This window comes from Python bivittatus, unplaced genomic scaffold (genome assembly GCF_059951505.1).
Source record: "Python bivittatus isolate LINGU-HERP-01145 unplaced genomic scaffold, Pbiv_v1 ctg000160_np1212, whole genome shotgun sequence".
Taxonomy (NCBI): Eukaryota; Metazoa; Chordata; class Lepidosauria; order Squamata; family Pythonidae; genus Python; species Python bivittatus.
The window spans coordinates 1,619,050-1,639,252 of NW_028277076.1; the positions used below are offsets into that span (position 1 = coordinate 1,619,050).

At 44.7% G+C, this 20,203-nt stretch overlaps 1 protein-coding gene across 9 annotated transcripts in view; it reads right to left on the bottom strand.

Annotated features, from left to right (window-relative positions):
- SPTAN1 (spectrin alpha, non-erythrocytic 1) overlaps positions 1–19,309 on the bottom strand; it is a 45,521-nt gene extending 26,212 nt beyond the window's left edge. For 8 of the 9 annotated variants that reach the window (XM_025170212.2, XM_088146885.1, XM_025170211.2 and 5 more), the window contains exons 1-15: positions 19,170–19,271; positions 14,622–14,672; positions 9,740–9,979; positions 9,487–9,612; positions 7,509–7,649; positions 6,926–7,072; positions 6,095–6,228; positions 5,676–5,820; positions 5,086–5,240; positions 3,916–4,051; positions 3,412–3,513; positions 2,588–2,725; positions 1,701–1,811; positions 623–700; positions 278–433 (exon numbers count right to left, since the gene is read on the bottom strand). In XM_025170212.2, the coding sequence (XP_025025980.1) occupies positions 278–433; positions 623–700; positions 1,701–1,811; positions 2,588–2,725; positions 3,412–3,513; positions 3,916–4,051; positions 5,086–5,240; positions 5,676–5,820; positions 6,095–6,228; positions 6,926–7,072; positions 7,509–7,649; positions 9,487–9,612; positions 9,740–9,979; positions 14,622–14,654 (1,842 nt within the window). In that variant the 5' untranslated portion in view covers positions 14,655–14,672; positions 19,170–19,271. Of the gene's footprint in view, positions 1–277; positions 434–622; positions 701–1,700; positions 1,812–2,587; positions 2,726–3,411; positions 3,514–3,915; positions 4,052–5,085; positions 5,241–5,675; positions 5,821–6,094; positions 6,229–6,925; positions 7,073–7,508; positions 7,650–9,486; positions 9,613–9,739; positions 9,980–14,621; positions 14,673–19,169 lie in introns of all 9 variants that reach the window. The other variant, XM_007433742.4, reaches the window with a different exon arrangement.
- Positions 19,310–20,203: the final 894 nt, after the last annotated feature.

A 20,203-nucleotide genomic window follows, 5' to 3' on the forward strand; every position in this document is an offset into this window, starting at 1 on the left:
TTCTGAATTGGTGGAAAGTTCCCACCTATTAACAGCAGACAGCTTCTCTTGATATTATTGTTCTTGCAAAGAGAGAAGTGATTTGCTGCATGAAAGCTGGGGGAAGGGGCTACACTGTGGCTGACTGTAGAGAGGGGCTCTTGTGCAGATTATGTAGGGTGGATCCAGAAATATAAAAGAAGCCTACCTTGGACTGGAAACATTTCTCTCTCTCTCTCTCTCTCTCTCTCTCTCTCTCTCTCATACACACACAATATACGTCACATGGCAGCCATACCTTGTAAGCCTCATCCGTTGCAGTTTTCATCTTTTCATTGACCCAGCTTTTCAGCTCGTCAGAGTCTCTGAAAAACTGTTGCAGGTGGAAGGAGTCTGCAAGCTGCGCTCGACGAAGCATGGCCCGCTCGTGCAGCGCATTGCGACGGCTCAGCAGCTGGAGGAAGAGAGGGCGAGGAACGTACAGGCTTGAATCAACAGCAAGGTCTTCAATTACATCTGCTTGCTTTCAACTGCAGCATGCAGAAAATTTTCTCCTCCCTCACCCAAAAAAAGAAAGGAAACAAAGAAGCCCAACTAGGAAATACATGAGATACAAAGTGGCACTTGGCACTTTGAAACTTACAGCATCTCTGCGGGTAGCCACATCTTCCTTGGCATAATGGTTGTTCTGAATCAGCTTTGTAGCAAATTCATCCAGAGCCTATAAACAAAACGGTCTTTATTTACTCGGGAAACAGAATACTGACTGTAAGTCTTTTAAACGCCACCACTTGTTTGAAACTCTGCAGAAATCAAACTCTCATCAGCATCAAGAGGTTGTGAAATAGAACTCCCAGCACGGACACAGTACAAAAATTAAGGTAGGGATCCTGTTTGAGTGGGGGGACACGGGTAGAATTTTTAGGTTACCACCAAAGGATGGCTATGAAGAGGGATTATAATCCATATCCCACATAATGGTCAAACACCATTTAAAAAAAACAAAAACCTTTGCAGATGTTATCTGTCAGTCTGAAGAGAAGTGCAACGTGCAGCAGACCATCTGACAACCTTTCCCAGAATTCTAATCTTAACAGCACATACATCACTCTTCTTTCTCTCGGCCCAATCCACCTCATGGGGTGGTTGTTGTTGTGGGAAAATAAAAAGAGGGAGCACCATCTATGCCGCCTTGAGTTGTACAAAACCAAAGCGGGGCATAAACCTAATAAATACATAATCAAACGTGTCCTGTTTGAAGAGCATCCAGGATTATCTTTCAGAACTGCCAAGTTGCAAGTCCTGATAAACCACTGAATGGTTTTAATGACCTGGAACCAATGATAGAAGCTATCTTCTACTGGAGCTAACCAAGGGGCATGGAAATCTGGGATGTGTCATAAGGGACAGCTTGGCTCAATTAGTGAATACTTAAAAAAAGTAATTTTGACAGTATAAGCTTTCACTCTAGAGAATTTGAATTGGATAGGTTCTCAAATAAGCGGCTGTAACTGCAGCAAACAGGAAAAAAAGGCTATATCGCTAAGTGCTTCTTTTATTTTTTTAAAGTAAGGTTTAAAAAGTCAAGTGGTATGAGGACCAGCTGTCGCTTTCCACTCCTGAGGCTGCTGTGTATTGTTTCCAGTTTTGTTTGTGAGGCTCTTCCATTTTCCCTTTTGCACACAAAGCCAGGGAAATAAGCAACTCCAAAAATGGCTTACAGTGATCTTCTCTTCTTGGGCGCTAAGTGACTTCTCAAAATCTTCATGCTTCTTCAGCAGGGCTTCCACACTGTCCAGAGAGTCCCCAAGGTCTTCGTTTAGCAAGAAGGCCTTGAAAAGAAAGAGAGAAAGACAAATGACATTAGAAAGGGCCAGATTTAATAAGCTACTTAGGCCATTGTTCGAGGCAGACCAAAGAAAGGCCATCTGTATAGAAGGCAGAATATCTTGGTGGAACAGGGCCACAAGATCTGGAGATGGCCACCAGCGCAGATGGCTTTGAAGAAGCTGGTGAGTCCAACCAACAGCTCTTAGGTTCAACGAAATCTGCAGTAAATCTCAGAAAACCATTCTGATGGGGAAGGACCCCATAATAAACAACTTGAACATTCAGAAATCAGGAGACTGTTTCTTTTCCAATTAACAAACCTGATTAAAAATTCTCATTCAATGGATGAACATCCCTAGAGCACCTAACGGGCCGACCCCCCGTTCCTGAAAGATATGTTTGGAACGATGCCACTGACAGAACGCAGAAAGCCACACAGAGCTATACAATCTGAATCAGGAGAGAAGTTCCTATTTCTGTACGCATATTAACATTCCAAGATGGAATATATTCGTGCATCCATGTTAAAATGCTGTTTCTCCCTTGAATCCTGGAAATCTGCTTTGCCTTGGTTTGGAACTGAAAGGAAAAACCCACCCAACTGCACGGGAAGCAATTCACCGGTCTAAAGACCATCAGTTGCCCGCAGGAAGAAAACCTGATGCAATGCAAAAGGCCCATAAGCCATTGAAGGACGCCACTGGGGGCTTCCTGCTGAACTAGAGCAAAGGCCATTGGATGTCCATGTTATGTTCAGGGGAATGCGCATAACACTCACCTCTTGCTTGCTCATCCAATTGTCCACCTGCTCTGTGTCCCGGTAGAAGAGCTGCAGATCCATGCATTGCTCGTACTGCTGCCGGCGGAGCTCCCACAGTTCCAGCAGGGCTGTTCTTTCCTCAGAGAGGATAGTCAGCTGAGGGGCAAAGGAGAAACCATCTTGGCATCAGGAGCAGCAACTTCAAAGAGCTGACACTCTTGGGAAGGGGGTTGAGGAATGCAACCAGAGAGAAGATGCTGCACCCAGCTTTTCCCTCCTGATTGGGCATTGCAACTTGAACCAGGTCAGGGAAAGACTTACCAGCTGCATTCCCACAACTTCCTAAACTTGGTTTGTCTTAGCTCTTTTTTTGGGGGGGAGATTCTGGTTTAGCATGTTGAGTGAACCCCTCTCATTTAATTAATTTGTGCTTCAATGTATTGTGTAAAACAAGAATATGGATTAATGCAGACTGAGACTGTCAGAGCTCTCTGGGGTTGAGAGGGTCAGGGGAAAAGCAGAATTAAAAGGTTCTCTGATACTAGACTGATGAAAGCAGGTTCACCCATTCTGCTTTAGATGAGGGCAGTAAAGAAATCTTCCATCATGCAAGTTTCTGTCTTATAAGCTTGAACAAAGAAAATGGAAATTCAGCAACCAGTTTATTTCATATTTCTGCCTACTGCCGGCTTCCTTAGCAAAGTGGCAATTAAAATTGTAATACAGATCAAGCCAATTTAAGGAGGGGAAGCTGGTAAAAATGCTCCTGAGAGAAGAGGCAGAAATAATGTGGACCCTTAGGTTCTACACATCCCTTTCTCCTTCACTTTCTTGTTGGTTACCTTCTCCTTAACTTCATCAGAGGCATAATGTCCAGCAGCGAGCAGGGCCTGGCCAGAGTCATCAGCAGATTTAAAGCTGTCTTCATGGGCATCGATTTCTCCCTGTGGTGAAACACAGCCATACGGTCACATCCCAAATCAGTCAAGCCACCATCAGGAACAAAATATACCCACAAATGCACCACAGGACTGCCTTTCAGCGGAGTGGATGAGGCGTCCAGGAGCAGGCAGGCGGGTTCTGGGTGCCAAAACGTATCTCAAAGGACAGTGTCCTTGGTGGCTACCCATAAATTCCGATCGAGGCAAAATGCAGCAGCTGGACTTGGCACCCAGTCTGTACCTACTCAAGATTCTGGTTTTAAGGGACAGGGAGCTGGCATGCAGAGAGCCCCTGCCATCACCAGTAGGAAAGATTCCTGGGAAGCCACTGTCAGCTGCTCTCAAGCTTCTGCCCAGTTTCCCAGGGAGAGGCAAGATTCCACGGGGGGGCGGGGGGGCTCTTACCTTATGTTCCTGGTGTCTATCCAGCAGGGCCTCTGCTCCCGCTACGTCGTTGGCAAGTTCATCCGCATTAATCAGAGCTTTCATTTCAGTCACCCAGCTCGTCAAATCCCGAAAATCTGCAAGGAATCGCTGTAGCCTTTGGGGGATGAGAGAGGGCAGAAGGACAAAGAAACACCATTGTACATTAATCCAAGAGTCCACTTCTTCAACTCATCGGTCACCCTGTGTTCAAGTTTCTTTATTGCCTCCCTGCTGAACTGTGCAACCACTGAAAACCTCCCCCCTCCTTTCTGCTATTCCATGATAATCTTCATTCCCTGTGACGCCTGAACATCTTTCAAACTGTCAAAGCCACCTCCCTCTTCCGCAAACTCCCTGTAAGTGTCTCTAGGGAGACACAGAGAGAAGAGCTGGTGAAAGACACAGAGAGTGAAGAAGCTGAAGGAAAAAACACATATTTGGGGAATTATTTTACATAGAGGTCATGGACCAGGAAGCAGTGCTCAATTTCACACCTTGTTTGTACAATCCAGTCAAACCAATTGTTATAGTTTCAACTACAACTGATTAGGCACTTAATATTTGGCTCCAAGTACACATAAATTATGATAATACACAACCTGATTACTGAAACAACTAATTTTCTAGAACCACACAATAGCTTAACCGTAAAAGAGTGGGTCGGCACACTCGCAAAAAGGCTAAATCTAACCAAACTTGACATGTTGTGCAAGCACAATGCCATGTCTTTCATTGACCTGATTAAATGAGTTATGGGAACCCAGCTACTATGCTCAATACCAGAGACACAAGCAAGTTCTCTCTCTGATGGGAACCATAAGCTAGAAGAACTGGATAGGCCCCTTTCTGAGAGATTTATATCCTTAATAGTGGATTAAAGAAAGCTCACCACAGGAGATCACTAGAAAACCAGTCCTGCAGCAGATAACGGGATAAATTCTTTTCGGTCAGCCCTTGCAGTTCATGATAATATCTACTTTCTGGAAATAAAACCCAGGAGACCCGTGGAGCTTTGTGAATTGCTACATGCAAATTTCTAAGAGGTGTTTCTGCTCTTCTTATCAATCTGGGGGGTGGAAGATTCTGTTTTTCTTGCTTGGGGAGGAAGAAGTAGTGAATGTTTCTTTATGAGCATTACAGCATTCCTACCTGTAGGAGTCATTCAGGCGAGCATGTCTCTCGGCAGCCCGGGTGCGAATCTGCTCCCAGTTTGCAATCAGCTCCTCCCGCTTCACGTGGATCTGGGAGGCGTTGGGAGGGTGGGACTCCTGGAGACGATCAGCTTCCGCACACAGAGCCTTCACCTAAACACAGCAGAGAAACACAGGTGAACGCCAGAGCTGTCTAAGCTGGGCTGGGAAAAGAAAGGAAGCATCAAATAAGGTTGAAACAAGAAGCATCTATCTAGTAAGCAGATTTTGTTAACCGCTTAAAACATGCACACGTTGTCTTATATTTTTTCGGTATATACCGGAAGCAAACCAAGGTTACATCTGCAAATGAGCAAATATAATTAGGAATCTGACAGACATCTGGACATTTTGCTCTTTCTGTCACTGAAACAGATTAAACTGGATGTTGACAACTGCAGAAGGGGAATGAGCTAGAACTCTTTGTTGAAGATGGACGCAAATACTTGCAATTCTTCGGAGGGACCTTCCATAGGACTAAAAACAAAAGCAAGGCTTAAAAAAAGAATCTGCTCGGCCACTCGCAAGTCCATGCCCAGCTGCACCCACCTTGTCTTCCAAAGCAGCAAGATCTCTCTCCAAGCCCTCGTGCTTGCGAAGCAAAGCCTGTACGCTCGCAAGGTCTCTTCCGAAATCGTCAGAAGCCATCAGCTGCTCTTTCTCTTTAATCCAACTTATGGTTTCATCCACATCCCTGTAAATACATACCTACGTAAATATATGCCTTTCACAGGCATCTCCAGTGTTGGGGGGGGGGAGAAAGGGAAAGTTGCAGGCCCCAAAGTTAGATTCCCTTTGTTGCTTTGTGTATATTCCAGTGACCTGTTTGCATTCTAGGAGAGGACTGGACTGAGACCGAAGAGGACAAACCGATCTCTGTGTTAAAGGCAATGGCCAGACATTGTCCTGTAAGGACTCCGACAGATTGCCATTTTTAACCGTGTCGACCAAACTGGTCTAGTCGATACCTGTTAAAACGCTGCACCTCCGCGGCTCCGAAGAGCTTCCCCTGTCTCTGAAGGGCCAGCCCTTTCAGGCGCTGCCAACCTGCGTTGACTTCATCTTGCTTGGACTTAATCAGCTCCTCTTCCGGATGCTGCTCCTAGAGGGCGGAGAACCGAGACTCTTTGGACAGATCCCACTCAGGATTTCAAGGCCACCGCTCTTGTTCTCCACCCACACCTCGATCATTCTACGAAGTGGCATTTTCCAGGGGATTCTACCAGAACCTGTTGCGTCTTCCATGTGCTGGAAATGTTTTGGACTATCAGCTCTGAAACAATCCTTCCCCAGTTTGTGTTCTCCAGACGTCTGGATTCAACCCTCGTAAATCCTTAGCCTAGCTGGAGAATGGAAGCCCAGCATGGGCCAAGCTGGGGAAGGCTGACTTAAATTCCCCTCAGAGATCAAGAAAAACTTAATTTTTTGAGAAGGGCAGTCCTAATGGACACAGAAAAATGGCCATGATCCAATGAAGTATTTCTGAAGCCCCTGGAGTAATAGTAAACAATAGCTAAGGATTCCTTGTTCCTTAGGATTGATGGAAAACCGAGTGGATGGAAAATGTTGACTCAAGGCTTGGGCAGGGCAGGGCAGGGCAGGGCGGGGCATGCTTTCTGGGCCAAAAACCCAGCCCAACTGGAATGAAGACTCTCTGCAGGGCTGCAGGTGTACTATAAATCTTTCACATTATGATGTCAGGGAGGTATGGCAAGCTCCAAAGCGAAAGCCACATGCCCAGTGCCGCGGCATCTAAGCAGTCAATGCCATGGAGCACCACAGCTGCTCAAGGTCCTGACCTGGATCAGCTTGCTGGCAAATTGGTTCACTTCGTTCACCCTCTCCTCGTGGGCCGCCAGGTCCGTCTGGAACTCTTCAAATTTCTTCTGCAACACCTCCACGTGCTCAAGATCCTGGCCAAGCTCCTCCGAGGTTACAATCGCCTCCTAGCAGCAAAAACAGCTTGGTCAGCAGGCTGAGAGATGGACAGAACCAGGAGAGCTGGTCCCTGTTCTGAAGCTCAGTGAGACTTAGCTCTTCTGCAAAAGAGCTGCACTTTGAGCAGTCATTCCTGAACTCATTTTTGGTACATCGATTCTAGATACTAAGCTAGCCAGGTGTGCTGCCAGCACATGAAGAGGCTGTGTCACTTTCATAGGTCAGCTTCCCGCTTCCTTCCCAATCCCCCAATCCCAATTTTCCATTAAGGCTAGCGGATCTCCAAACACTAGTATTCTTTGCTTCTTTAAGAACACAATTCTATATGGGGCTGCTTTGATATGCCCCCTCAAACAGCCTCCCCTCCCCTGAGCTCAATCTCCCACAAGGCCTCCAGCTTTCAAAGAGCCAATTACGGCCAGGAGGGGATCTCGATGCAGAGACCTTGTCGTTGATCCAGTCCATCACATCTTCGCATTCTCGTAAATACTGCACAAGCTTCTGAGCGTGGAGCAGTTTGACTCCTTTCTCTCGCATCTTCTCCAGCAGCAGCTCCCACAGCCGGTGGAGCTCCTGCAGTCGAGTCTGGGAAATAATAACAATGATGAATCAACTTATTTTATTTCTATACGAAATCAAGGCTGACATTTCAACCCTACATAAGGTCTTCCTAAAAGGCTCTATTGGTTGAACAAAAAAGAGCAAGATATGACACTAAACTAAAAAACTTTTCTTTTTTCATGTTGGGCAAAGACTTAAAAAGTTGCTCTGTTTTGTAGGAGGCCCTGATATGAACTGATTTAACATTTTTTTTTTTTTTTGCTTTTGGCTGAGCTGCATTGGGCTCCCCGTAAGCAAAACGCTACAAGCTATGAAGCAGCACTGCAGTCTGAATTCAGGACTTCAGCAAGGGAACCAAAATACTGGAAAAGTCTATACGCTCTAATGGAAGGTGAAAGAGAAGACAAAGCGGGGGAAAACACCACCATCAAGCAAACACTTGCAAATCAAGGCAACACCCATTCTACTCAGCAGCAGCTCGTGTTCTAGAATCATCAATAAAAGCCACACTAGGGAGGTCCCTCTCTCGGACAGAACCCTGTGGAAAGTATAGTCGTTGTGAGTTGCTCGAAGGGGAAAGGAAAACGATGGATGGCTTGAGGGTCTAATTTCCTCTCGGAAAATCCACACAGAGCAAGAACAAAGGCCTCTTGCTGGAAAGCAATCAGCCACCAGAACATGTTGGAAAACTTCCCTGCATTCTGGCATCGTATTTCTGGACTTAGGGGGTGTGGGACAAAATGTACAACAGCAGCAGCACCCACCCCAGACTTTCTTGTTCTGCAGTGGCTTTTAAGCCATTTCAAACCCTTGCTGTGGCAAGGAAGCTTTCAAGCCATTCCACTGAAGCTTTCCTCGTTTTAACAGGCAAACTGGGTGGAAGACATTCAAATGTCCATTAAATCAAGGAGTACATCATTATGGTGATTTGTGTAAAGATGCCCTTATGCAAATTGCTTACATTGATTTATGTCATTTGCATAACTATGTCATATGCAAATAGACTTGACACAAAAGGCATCACTTACCTAATGACACCATTAGGCAAACAACAGAAATCAGATGGAAATCTCTTCCATACAAAGTCTGCTGCACTGAAATTTCGCTGTTCTTAAACTTTACATACCACATTTTTCTCTTATCTTTGGGTTTTTAAATCTAGAAGGTCCCTTAGGGGTCTCTTTTTGGGGGAAGGGGAGCCAAGGGAGGGTATGAATGATCTTAAATAAAGAAAATAAATGTCAGGATGCGAGTCAGGGGCGTCACTCATGAACAGCGACATATTTTTGTACCATGCAGAGCAATTCTCCAACTGTAGGAGAAATAAGAGGCACAGCCAAATCCAAAGTGAAAAAGACAGAGGCATTGAAAGAACAACAGGGGTTCCAAAAAAAACACAACACACCACCCACAACACACCACCTACTCGTATGTGGGCCCCAACCTGGGTGGTGGTTACTATTGGGCGCTGGGCAGTCCTGTAGGGGGTGAAAGACTGAACACACAGGTTACCACAGCAGACAGAACAAGAAATGTCCCCAGAGCCCACCCCCCATATCATACTTTGGGGAGAATTGGGCTTTGCTGACAGTCCCCTCAACACAACTTGTGAATGACACCTTGAGACTGCCCCACTAAAGAAGCCCACGGACGACTCCATAATCACAGTCAGAAAGGAGAGGGCTTTCCCAGGAAGACCCCAGCGTTAGAATGCCTTCCGTAAAGGCAGCAGGTTAAGGCAGGATCGTTTTACTGTTTGGGTTTTCAACTATTCATCGGCTGCTTCAGCCTTGCTAGGCCAGGCTTATCCACCCTCCACGATCCAGTTCAAAAAGGAAATGCTGGAGGACGTCACACTCACCCTTATGATTTCGCAGGCAAAATGCCCTTCGTTGATCATCTGGTTCCCCGTCTCATCCAGCTTAACGATTGCTCCCGAATTGGCCTGCACTTCAGCTTCAAACGCTTGATGCTTCTGCAATTTCCCCTGGAAAACACAACGCGTGCATCCTAAGCCCTGCGTAGCGCCTTCCTAACACCACCCGAGTATCTACTGTCTCATCAACCGTTTTACCCAGGCCCTGCGGCATTTGTAATTTGAAAAACTTCCTTACCTGCAGATTTGAAGGGTCTTTGTAGCTTTCATCGGAGGCGATCTGTAGCTTCTCCTGGATCCATTTCTCCAACTCGTCCGCATCACGCTGGAAGAACTGGAACCTATAGGAATCTTCAAGCTTTTGGCGCCTCAATGTAGAGAGCTCCTTAAACCTGTGGTACCGGTCCAAAACCTGCTGACGTCTCTCCTGTATGTCCTCCGCTGTCTCCAGCACTTTTACACCAGTAGGATCCATCTTCTGAAAGTCAAAAGGCATCAGTGAGCGCAAGGAAATAATGCACAAGGAGAATATTGAGCCTGGAAACTCAAAATAGGAACCCTCACACCCAGAGGCCAGTTGTGGAGCACGTGCTTGGCATGCAGAAGATCCCAAATTCCATTCAGCGTCTCCAAGCTTAAAAAGGATTTCAGCAGGCCTGGAATGGTTTTCCCACTGAGAGCACAACTACGGTTCCATGTAGACAACACCCCTCAAAATCAACACAACAAAGAAATCAACTTGGGAAATCTTTGAAATTCTGGATTCATATTAAAAGGTGGCACAGGAATAAAAACAATGTAAAGAGCAAGGCTGCTGGTAAAAACAATGTTTCAGGAGCAACTCACTGGCTTAGGCTGATGATAAAGCTTTGTTTTGTGTTTTTGTAAAGAAAAAGACTATCAGACCTATTGTCTCTTCTACTGGGGGAAAAAAATCAGAACACCTCTGTCTGCACTTCATCCTAAAACATCCAAAGGCTGGAAAGTATTTAGTACAGCTTTATTGGGCCTTTAAATTCCTGGCAACTGGAATGGATCAGACAGAATTTAACCTGTGCCATATGGGAGGGAATTCAAATATTCCACAGCTCTTGTCAGAGCAAACACACTCTGTAGCAGTTCCAGCTACAGCAGTTGTCATCCCCTTGAACAACTGAAGGCCCCAACTGCATTGCAGTATTTTAAAAGCATGCATGCATGAGGGAAGAGAGTAGCCGAATTCTGCTCTTTTAGTATTTCTTAAACTGCAAGTCACGTTTTTCAAACCTCGCCTGCCAGATCAAGCCATGACCAAAAAACCACCTTTGTGTACTTCTTTCATCCCCACATTGTTATGTGGCAACCCTCAAAGCAGACCAAATTTGAAGCAGATGATCCAGCAATAAATCCAGTTTAGCGTCATGCGAACAGTTATGACAACCTGTCTCCTACAAAAGACGCAATCATGTGCTTTTAAGCATATGACTAATTGCTGTAAATGAATTTTTTAAGGGATTGCAATCATGCTAAACCCTGTCTTTTCAAAATTGTGCAAGCAGGACAGGGGCAGAGAAGTTGTTTCAAGCAGCACCTGTTTCCACTTGTACCCTCTTCCGGTTACCTTCGAATTTGATAACCTTCTGTTATCTCTTTAGAAAAGCAATCTTTGATCCCCACTTGCTGTAAACCTAGAGATGCCGAGAAACTCTCATCCTTACTGGTGTCCAACTCTGAGAAATCTGTACTGCGCATCCTTTCAGTTTCATATCAGGAGCTCCAAAGTTCAACAATTGCCCCTCTTGCTATTCAGGTCACACAGCTTTGCTTGCCCTTCAGTTGGAACGTGGAGAAAGAAAAGGCTCTCTTTGTAAGTGTAGTACGAAAAGTAAGTCAATTGGAAATGAAGTGCTTTGGTCTGGTAATAATGGGCTGTTCTTTTCCACGGGAACAAAACACGAAAAAGCAGGCACGCTCGCTGACATCAGCAGGGCTCTGTCCTGCCAATGCTGGATCAGGGCTCCCTGGAGAGTCACAAGCACAGACTGCCAGCCATCCACGGTGGGCGATGCTGCAGAGCGATACAGTCTGCACTTCGCACTGCCCTTTGCTACCGCAGAGGCCTGGTTTATCAACTGGCTCCCTGCAGCGGCCCAGCCCGCTGCTGGAAGGAATCCATCCTTTGTCCCCTACCCCACCCCAAAATGGAGGCTGTTCTCACACTCCCTCAGCGTGATATGGAACAACAGACTTTGCTCTCAGACTCACACACAGGGTCGTCATCATCACATTCCACACATTACTGTCACTGGCTGGTGCAGGACACAACTCAGCTCCACCCAGCGCAACTGTGCTCTGCCGATAAGGTCCAAGGCAGGCAGAAATGTCCAAGCTGCAGAGGGAAGCTGGATTCAATGGCTTACTTTGGTGTAACGCAGCCTTCCCCATCTTGAAACCTGCTAGAGGTGCTGGACTTCCAACTCTCATCCCCCGGGGCCAACACGGAAATCCCCATGCTGGCTGTGGATAATGGGAGCTGGAGCCCTACACCGCATGGTTGGAGAGGCCAGGAAAACAGCTACTGCTTCTTCAAGATTTTAAGACGGAAGCAATTTGAAATCAGGAAAGTGCTTGGAGAGGTCAAGAGAATTCACTTCCTTAAGAGGGTTTTGCTTTTTAATTTTGTTCGCTACTTGAGGCTTAAACTGAACAGCAGTGGGGCAGATCTGAGGCTGAAAGGTATCAAAGGAAGAGAAAAGGTCTGAGCATACTGTATTTCTCTGGACTGTGGCTGAACATCCCCGCAAAGCAATTAAAACACAGAGAATGCCAGGCATATCGCAGAGAATGCGGAACAAGGGATATTTTTAGACTCTGCAATGCAACAGCGATAATGCCAGCAACGCCATTCAACAAAGGAAAAGCCACTGCAAATTGGTGGATTAAAGAGGTTTTAGAACCCTGCTTAAGCCACAGCCACATTGTGGGATTTTTCCTATACAGAAGCTATTTCTGCCCAAGGAAACTCTTAGCCCATAGGAAGAGCCTAGCAAGGTCACACCAGAATTGCATCTCGCCCAGCCTTCTGTTTTAACTGCACTGGGCAAACTGGTTTCGGTTCTACCTCTCCAGAGGCTCTGGCTACGTGCCCAATGCCTTTTCCAAGTTCTGTGTTTATGAGAGAGGAAGAAACCTTCATTACAGCATTTTCACGTTACCATGTTTCCTTAGACACATCTCTACCGTGCCCCTTGGTTTTCCTTTTTTTTACTACATGAAATTCTCCCAACCATGTATTTCTTCCTAAATTGCGCACGCGTGTGTGTGCGTGCACGCTTCTACTTTTTTAATATTCTGGAAGATACCACAAGCTTACCCCAAATCTATGCAATGTTGGCTGCATCATGGATTTACACTAAGCCATTCCAAGGCAGACAGTTTTATTTTCAGTCATTTCCCCAATCTGGCATTCACTTCTTTTTTTTTTTGCTGCAACTGTACAAAGCTTTTCTCACAACCTGAAAAGCCATTTCCTCATCTGTCATTTCCAGTTCAAAGACCATTGAGATATAAACCCTTATGCCAAGAATGCACAAACATCTATGTTGCTGTAGTGCAGGAATACACATTATGGTACACAGGCTTCCAAGGGTAAGTATTGTGTGCAAATATGTCCTTGGACAGTACCTTTCCTCTTATATTATGTGCCAGGGAATTTAAACACTGGCTGTGCCTCCACTAATGTGAAGTATTTATTGCCAGTTACCATAATCAAATTCCTCTATACCTCTGGGCACAAAGGAGCAAAATCAGCAGAGTGCCATTCAATCTACCTTGCCTCAGGGATCTCTGGAAGGCCTCTCGCCCGGCCTAAGGGTAGCCACTTAAAATGCCTTTTAATGACCCTCTAATCCAAACAATCAGAACTGAAATGCCAGCAGGCATATCCATGCATTCCTCATTATTCCAGGAAAGCTGTGATCCACCTGGATTTGTGGCCTTCCACCAAAGGCCAGACTTGGTGCTTGGATTCAGCTGCATCAAAGTCCAGCTTTGTGAGAGCGTGAGCAGTTCTCTATTGCAGAAGTGATGCAGCAGACCTGAAGCCTGGACAGCCTATAGGTTGTTGTCCCAACCACCCCTTTGCCTTCTACATCTATCATGACTTCAGATGACAGCATCTTGAATGCTCTTCCCGCAATCCTTGAAGGGGATCAGTCAGGCGAGCGTGAATCTCCATTTTAATGTCCTACCGTCTCAGCAGGAAGAAGGGCCAGCTTTGCTAGTATGCAGCAAAACACAAGGAAATGATAAATCCACAAATATCACCCCCAAATTCTTGGCTTTCCTCAGTTTGTTTAAAACACACCCTTTTAACGTTAGGCACTTTATAGAGAAATGGAACTGATATGTAAATCCCAGTATAATGCCTGGGAGAGTATATTATTCCTTTTCATGTACAAGAAACACTCAATAAGCTGATCATTTTATGCTGCATTCCACCATTATTTTAGGGTAATGATTTTCAGTCAACACCTTATATTTTCAAATACTTTCAAGTAAAATAAAGTAGAATTAGATTGTACCTCTCTCAACTTTGAAATTATTTATGGCTTTAATTGAAAAATATAGAATATTTGAATTTGCCTATGAAACAATTAACTGGCAATTTTATGTACATTTTTTAAACACTTCCCACCTCTAAATTAGTCATAGTCATGCAGAGGTTAGCAGAGACTGCATTCTGTGCTAAAGCATGCCAAGAAAAATCAGTGATTTTACATGGCATGGATAATCACATGCTAAACAAGCAGAATCTGGAATTCACAGAATTTGGAGCATTCACAAACGTAATTTCTCTGGCATTATTTGTACCGATTGCCACACAATAATATTTTATATCTCCCTCCTTCAGATCCCCATGACCATGTAGATGTTGCAAAATGTTAGTGAGAAGTACTGATAAATTGATTTAAAAAAACAAAACAAAAACATATTAAAGCATTCTGATTCCACTCCATGCACCAAAGACAGAAAACACATAACTACTATTGGGCATTGAAAATGCTCTTTGTTACAAAGGTAAAAAGGGCAAGAAACAGCAAACAAGAAAAACCGTGGCTCACATGCATATTTCAAAATACCTGGACTCTGACTTTGCGAAAGGATGCCAACATGATGAAGGAACCCAGAGTCTAAAAGGGAGTATACCAAGATAACATTTCACTAATTCTACGGTAAGCCCAAAATAAAAGTGTTATATTATTTGGTCATAATACCAGCCATCTTTGAACACTACTTGCATGAAAATTAACCCTAACTCCTTCAAGTTGAAAATAGGCACTGAAGAATGACGAGACAAAAATATTAGGTGCTTATTTATCGGCAAGTTGGGATTGTGATGGTTTTTGAAAATTGAATTGAAAACGTCAGTTTATGTCGTTGGCAATGTGAAATCTGGATGCAGATTTAAATATTACATGTTTCTCGTGGGCCAAACACTTTCTGTTCTGTTTCCTAGCTAGAGGCGTCTGTAAGATAAGATGATAGCTTTTACACTGGGGAGTAAACTTATGTTTGTAACCCTAACTTGAAGTCAACTTCACTGAACAGAGTGCGATTCACTTTGGAGTAAACGTGAGAGCGGGGCCACAGAGAATGCCACTTGCATGTCCTTCTTGTGGAGAATCTTTAGTCTCTTTTCTCAGGCCAATCTTTAATTAGTACAGCTTGGTTTATTCTTTGTTATAGAACCAGCTATAAGATTCGGGAAGTGAACTACGCTTGGCTATCAACCTCATATTATCTGCAATGGGCTCCACCCAACCCTCTTTGGGCATGTTCCAGAAATGTATAAGGGAAGAAAAAAAGAAAATTCGCTACCATCACAAGAGAGAAAGCTTCCTGCTTATATATTATTTCACCCACAAACAAGCATATGCTTTCATTTTCAACATGCTACACCTATTAAAAGAAATTATAATTAATTCTAATCCAAAGAATACTTTCAACAACACTTTTCTTGACTGGGAAGAATGTGGCTGGTCAATTTCAGGTGGAAATTGATGATACTTTCAATTAAGGACCTCAGAGGTGGTTAATTTCAAATGACACACTGGTTTAACAGTAACTTTAAAAAAATAAAACTAAAATAAAACTACTTTCAATTACTGTATTTTCATTAGCTCAACATTCTTATCTTCTATTATTTCCATCAATTCATTTATGGTTTCTTACCAATGTGACAAAACCTTCTTGCCACAGCCCAACTAAATGCAAAACAAATCCAAGTTTAATTCCTGCCCTGCAATTTAAAATAGACAAATATATCTTTAAAAAAAAAATCTTAAGGTAGATTTTACAGAACAGCTGTAAAATCTACCTTAATTTGGATTTATCATTTTGCCTGAGTATTTTATTCCAAACAAATGTTGCCTAGAATCTTCTGGTAGCTTTCTTCAAGCTCTTGTGCCATTAGAATATTCTAGACTATAGTTTGAATCACTACATACACTGAACCTTCCCTAGCTGGCTTTGCTTGAAACTGTAATTCTCACTGTCCAGGTACTCCCTAAAGTCTAAATAAAATAAAATTAACTAGCTGAATCGGATTCCATGTTTCAAAGCAAAAAAAAAAAAAAAAGAGAACGCAAGATTTAAAATAATTCTACAGATTACTATAACAGAAATTTCACTGAATGTGAAAGCCATGCACTCAGTGTGGCTGCTAACAAGCTGTACGTTTTCAATATAGCACAAATATTAATGCAAATAAATAGTGCACACCTAGGCGCACAACCCACCTCAAATCCTGTCAGTTTATTTGGTGGATAAGTAAGCAATTAAGAGAATTGGACTTGATAATGATTTTAAAGGTATAGGGATTATATGCTCTATGATAAGGCACAAAGGAAGGACAAAAGTTCTTTCTTTCTATATGTAAGAGATCTCAAAATATGGCAGATTGAACAATCATTAAAGAGATGATGGTATTTTAAGCATTATTAGAGCTCTTCTACCGTGTGCTTAAAAAAAAACCCAGTTCATTTTCCAGGGTGCCTGATTCCTTGGAAATCATGCTTTTTGGAAAACTCTTGCTCAGAAACCCCCACCCCCCAAAAATCCCTCCTCTGCTTTACTGCTATTCCACACCTCCCAACCTGAGGACGTTAACACAGTGGGAAGCCATTGCTGCAAACAGAGGTTAGAGGAGTGTTCTCAGCGCTCATCAGCACATATTTTTCTTCTTTCTTAATCAAATGGATGACAAGTTTAGCCTCACTTAAGCCTGGACAATGATCCTGCTTTGCTTTTGAAAAAGACAGATAACTTGAAAGGGCTACAGGCTGTTAATTTGCCAGCCATAATTGAATCACTTTCAATGCCTCTGAATGAAATTCCTGCTGTTGCACAGGGCGGATCCTGCCTCTCCCCCACTCCATGCATGCAAGGTTGGCTGCATATCCTTTCCAAGGGCGGAAGGAGCAACCAGTCCATCAGGGCCGAGAAAACAATGCGACGACTACCACACCCAGCTCTCTTCCATCCTTGTCCTCTTTTATGCAGTCAAGCTGGACAAATCAGGTTTTGAGCAAAATGTGCTGTGCTGTACGTGTTTTTTAAATGGTAAACTAATGTGACAATAAACATGTAAGCACCAAAGATGCAGTCATAGTACTGTACTAATATATTATGGACAGAGTGATCTCTTACAAAGGACAACCGACTGAATATCACATTCAGATTAATTTAAAATAACTATCATATCCTGGTTTAGCATTAAAATATATCAAATTACTTTTCCAAATTCACACAGGGTGAGGATTATCACATTCAATTTACTTGTCTATAGAAAGAAAAGCCTATCTGAAGATTTAAACTGTATAATGCCTACTCAGAAGTCAGCTGCACCAGTGGGATTGATTCCCAGATAATTGCATAGTGTCTTTGACACTCAACCCAACACACGGTATCCCTTTTATTTTATTGATTTTACAAACATACATGCTACCTGCTCTATAATGGCTCCCAAGGCTTACAAAAATATAAATTATGAGCAAGTCTTGACAGATGCCAATACTCTGGGAAAGGCTGACAGATGAGAGGCAGGTGGTTAGCAGAAAGCGCAAAGAAGATCAAGTTTGGTGTGTGCATGACTGATAAGAGGGCGAAGGGTTAAGCAATTGGAAGGGTGTTCCAATAGCGTTGGGAAAAATTGTGCAAGTTTCTCAGCAACATTTTTTTCAGGCAGCTAGGCAGCCAAAAGGGCCTTGAGGCACTGCATCTAATTCATCTGAAGAGTCACCATCTGTAGCAGCTGGTTAACTTTATTGTGCTGGGTTGTCATCCGGCTGCAATTAAATTGGGATTTTATTTTGGGCTTCATTTTTTTCCCCCCACTCTACCTCATCAAATAATTTGTACAATTTATTTCTTTAAACGGTCTATGCAAAATGAAATACTCCTGCAAGGAGACAACAATCTGAAAAAACAAAATAAAACTACAACTTTGGAAACAGAAATATACTGAGAAAGCTAATACGTGATACAGGAAAAACAAACAAACAGACCTGCAGTTGGGCCTGCTTTATTGTCAACTTCCTCTCAAGAATTGTTAACTGGAGATCAAAACATTCAAACAGCTACACAATTTCTCTTTGCTCCTTCTCTCGATAAGGTGTTGGTTTTTTTTTTAAAAAATGGGGAGATTGTTTTCCCATTTTGAAGATTTCTCTCAACAATAGCTTCAATATACAAATTTACCAGGATTACAGTCAACTATATGCCAGGATCACAACCCTAGTGCCCCACCTACTTCTGTTTGCTCAGAAGACCTTACTCCCAAGGTTGAAATATGTACTCCTCATTCCAGCCACCGTGCAACCCGATCGCCGTAAATTCTAATTATGCTTTACTCCAAAGCCAAAATTCTTAGGATGGTGCAGCCGCGCAACCCTCCCAAAGCACGCGTACCGAAAGGGGCCCCCACTGGATTCAAGGGTGCTTAGGCGTAACTGAAGGCATATTGGCTCAAAAGTAAATGTACTGCTAAATGCTTATTCCCCTGCAAACTCCACTCGCTAGGTTTTCAGAGGGGGTAGACCATAATGTAATTAAGTTGGGGTTTAACCAGATGTGTGAAATTAGACCTGGACGTTTGAATTGAATGAAATCGGATGGATAAAATTGCAAGCCATGGTTTAATACCAGGCCATGAGAGGTTAGAGCCACTCAGTCATGGTTAAAACAAACCGGGCTTGCTATGCACCATGTAAAGCTACCGCACTGAGGTCATGAGAATGGGGCCCTTAATACACAAGACAGGGTCCTTTCCACCCTTTCTTTTCTGAACGCAGAAGGGCTGGACGAAATCAGTCCTTGGCTGAGCTTTCCAGCCTTCGGGTATGCTAGACTCCGGCTCCCATCAACCCCTGCCCAGGGCAGCCGGACTGGGGCCGCTGGAGGGGGGCCAGGCTGGAAGGCAGCCGCAGGACTAGATGCTTTGAACACCTAGGGCACCTTACCTGTCCACCCGCGCAGGCGCAGAAGGGGCGCGCTGTGAGGGCGCCTCGAGGGGGCGCTCTAAGGGCTTGCCATCTTTCCGCCCCGCGCTCGGCCCCGCAGCCCCTTCACGCAGCTCCCGCTATCCCCGGCCGCCCCTCCGCGCCCTCCCGCTTCCTCCTCATCCTCACCGGGTCGGTTCGAAGGGCCCCGCGCCTCTCCTGAGTCCGCCACGTGTGACTCCACCCCTCCTCTCAGGCCCCTCAGACACCGACTGCGCTCCGCCGGCGCCGACGCCCCTATTTATAAGATGGCCCGCGATGATGTCACCGCTGCAGAGCGGGCCGCAAAAGCCGAAGCGCACAGGGGTGGAGCTTAGGGGCGGCGAAAAGGCCCGAGCCGAAGGAACCGGCAGCCGATTGCGCCCGAGCGGGGCCGGAAAGGGCCGAGGGAAGGCGAAGGTTGCAAGGGCAAACGTTTCGCGTCTGCTGGCCCCTGCAAGGCTGCCGGTGCAAATCGGCTGCGCCTAAAATCACGTCATTGTATTGCATTGCTCAGCCAGAACAATAAAAACGTAGCCTATTCAGGTGTCTAAGCCAAGTTCCTTCCACCCCGGCACCCTTCGTTTGAAGGCGACGGATGCTGTTGTACAGCGAATCAAGAGGACCCCACCTTTGGGTGCATGGAAGTCTGCGCTAATTTGTCTTTTGGGGGGCCCTGCCTCCCACACCTACGTGAGCAGAGTCTTCCTGCAACGAACAGGTCTGACGTTTCTGCTCCTGCTTCAACATACAGATGGGTAGGGTCCGAGGGCCTTTCCATTTAAGACCGCAAACCTTTCAGTTCCTTCCCTTTTGGGCCCCAGAAGTCCAAAAATAATGAAAAGTCCGCTTTGCTACCTATTGTTCTACTCTGTACTTCTGCTGACCAGCCTTACGCGGGTTTGATTCCAAAATAAGACCCCCTGGTGATAATGGGACTGACTCCCCGCACGCTCTGTTTCCATTGATTGCATTTCTATCTTGGCTGATCACCAATGTTTTCTTTCTCCACCTTTTATCCCCTCAACAGCCTTGTGCAGCAGGCTAAACTGAGGCACAGTCACTGGACCAAAAATCCCGTGAGCAAGTAGGAATTTGACACCAGCTCTTCAAACAGGGGTGTGTGTGCATTAGGATGGGTGGGCTTTTAACTCTTATTACCAGGTTCTCAACTACAGGCTCTC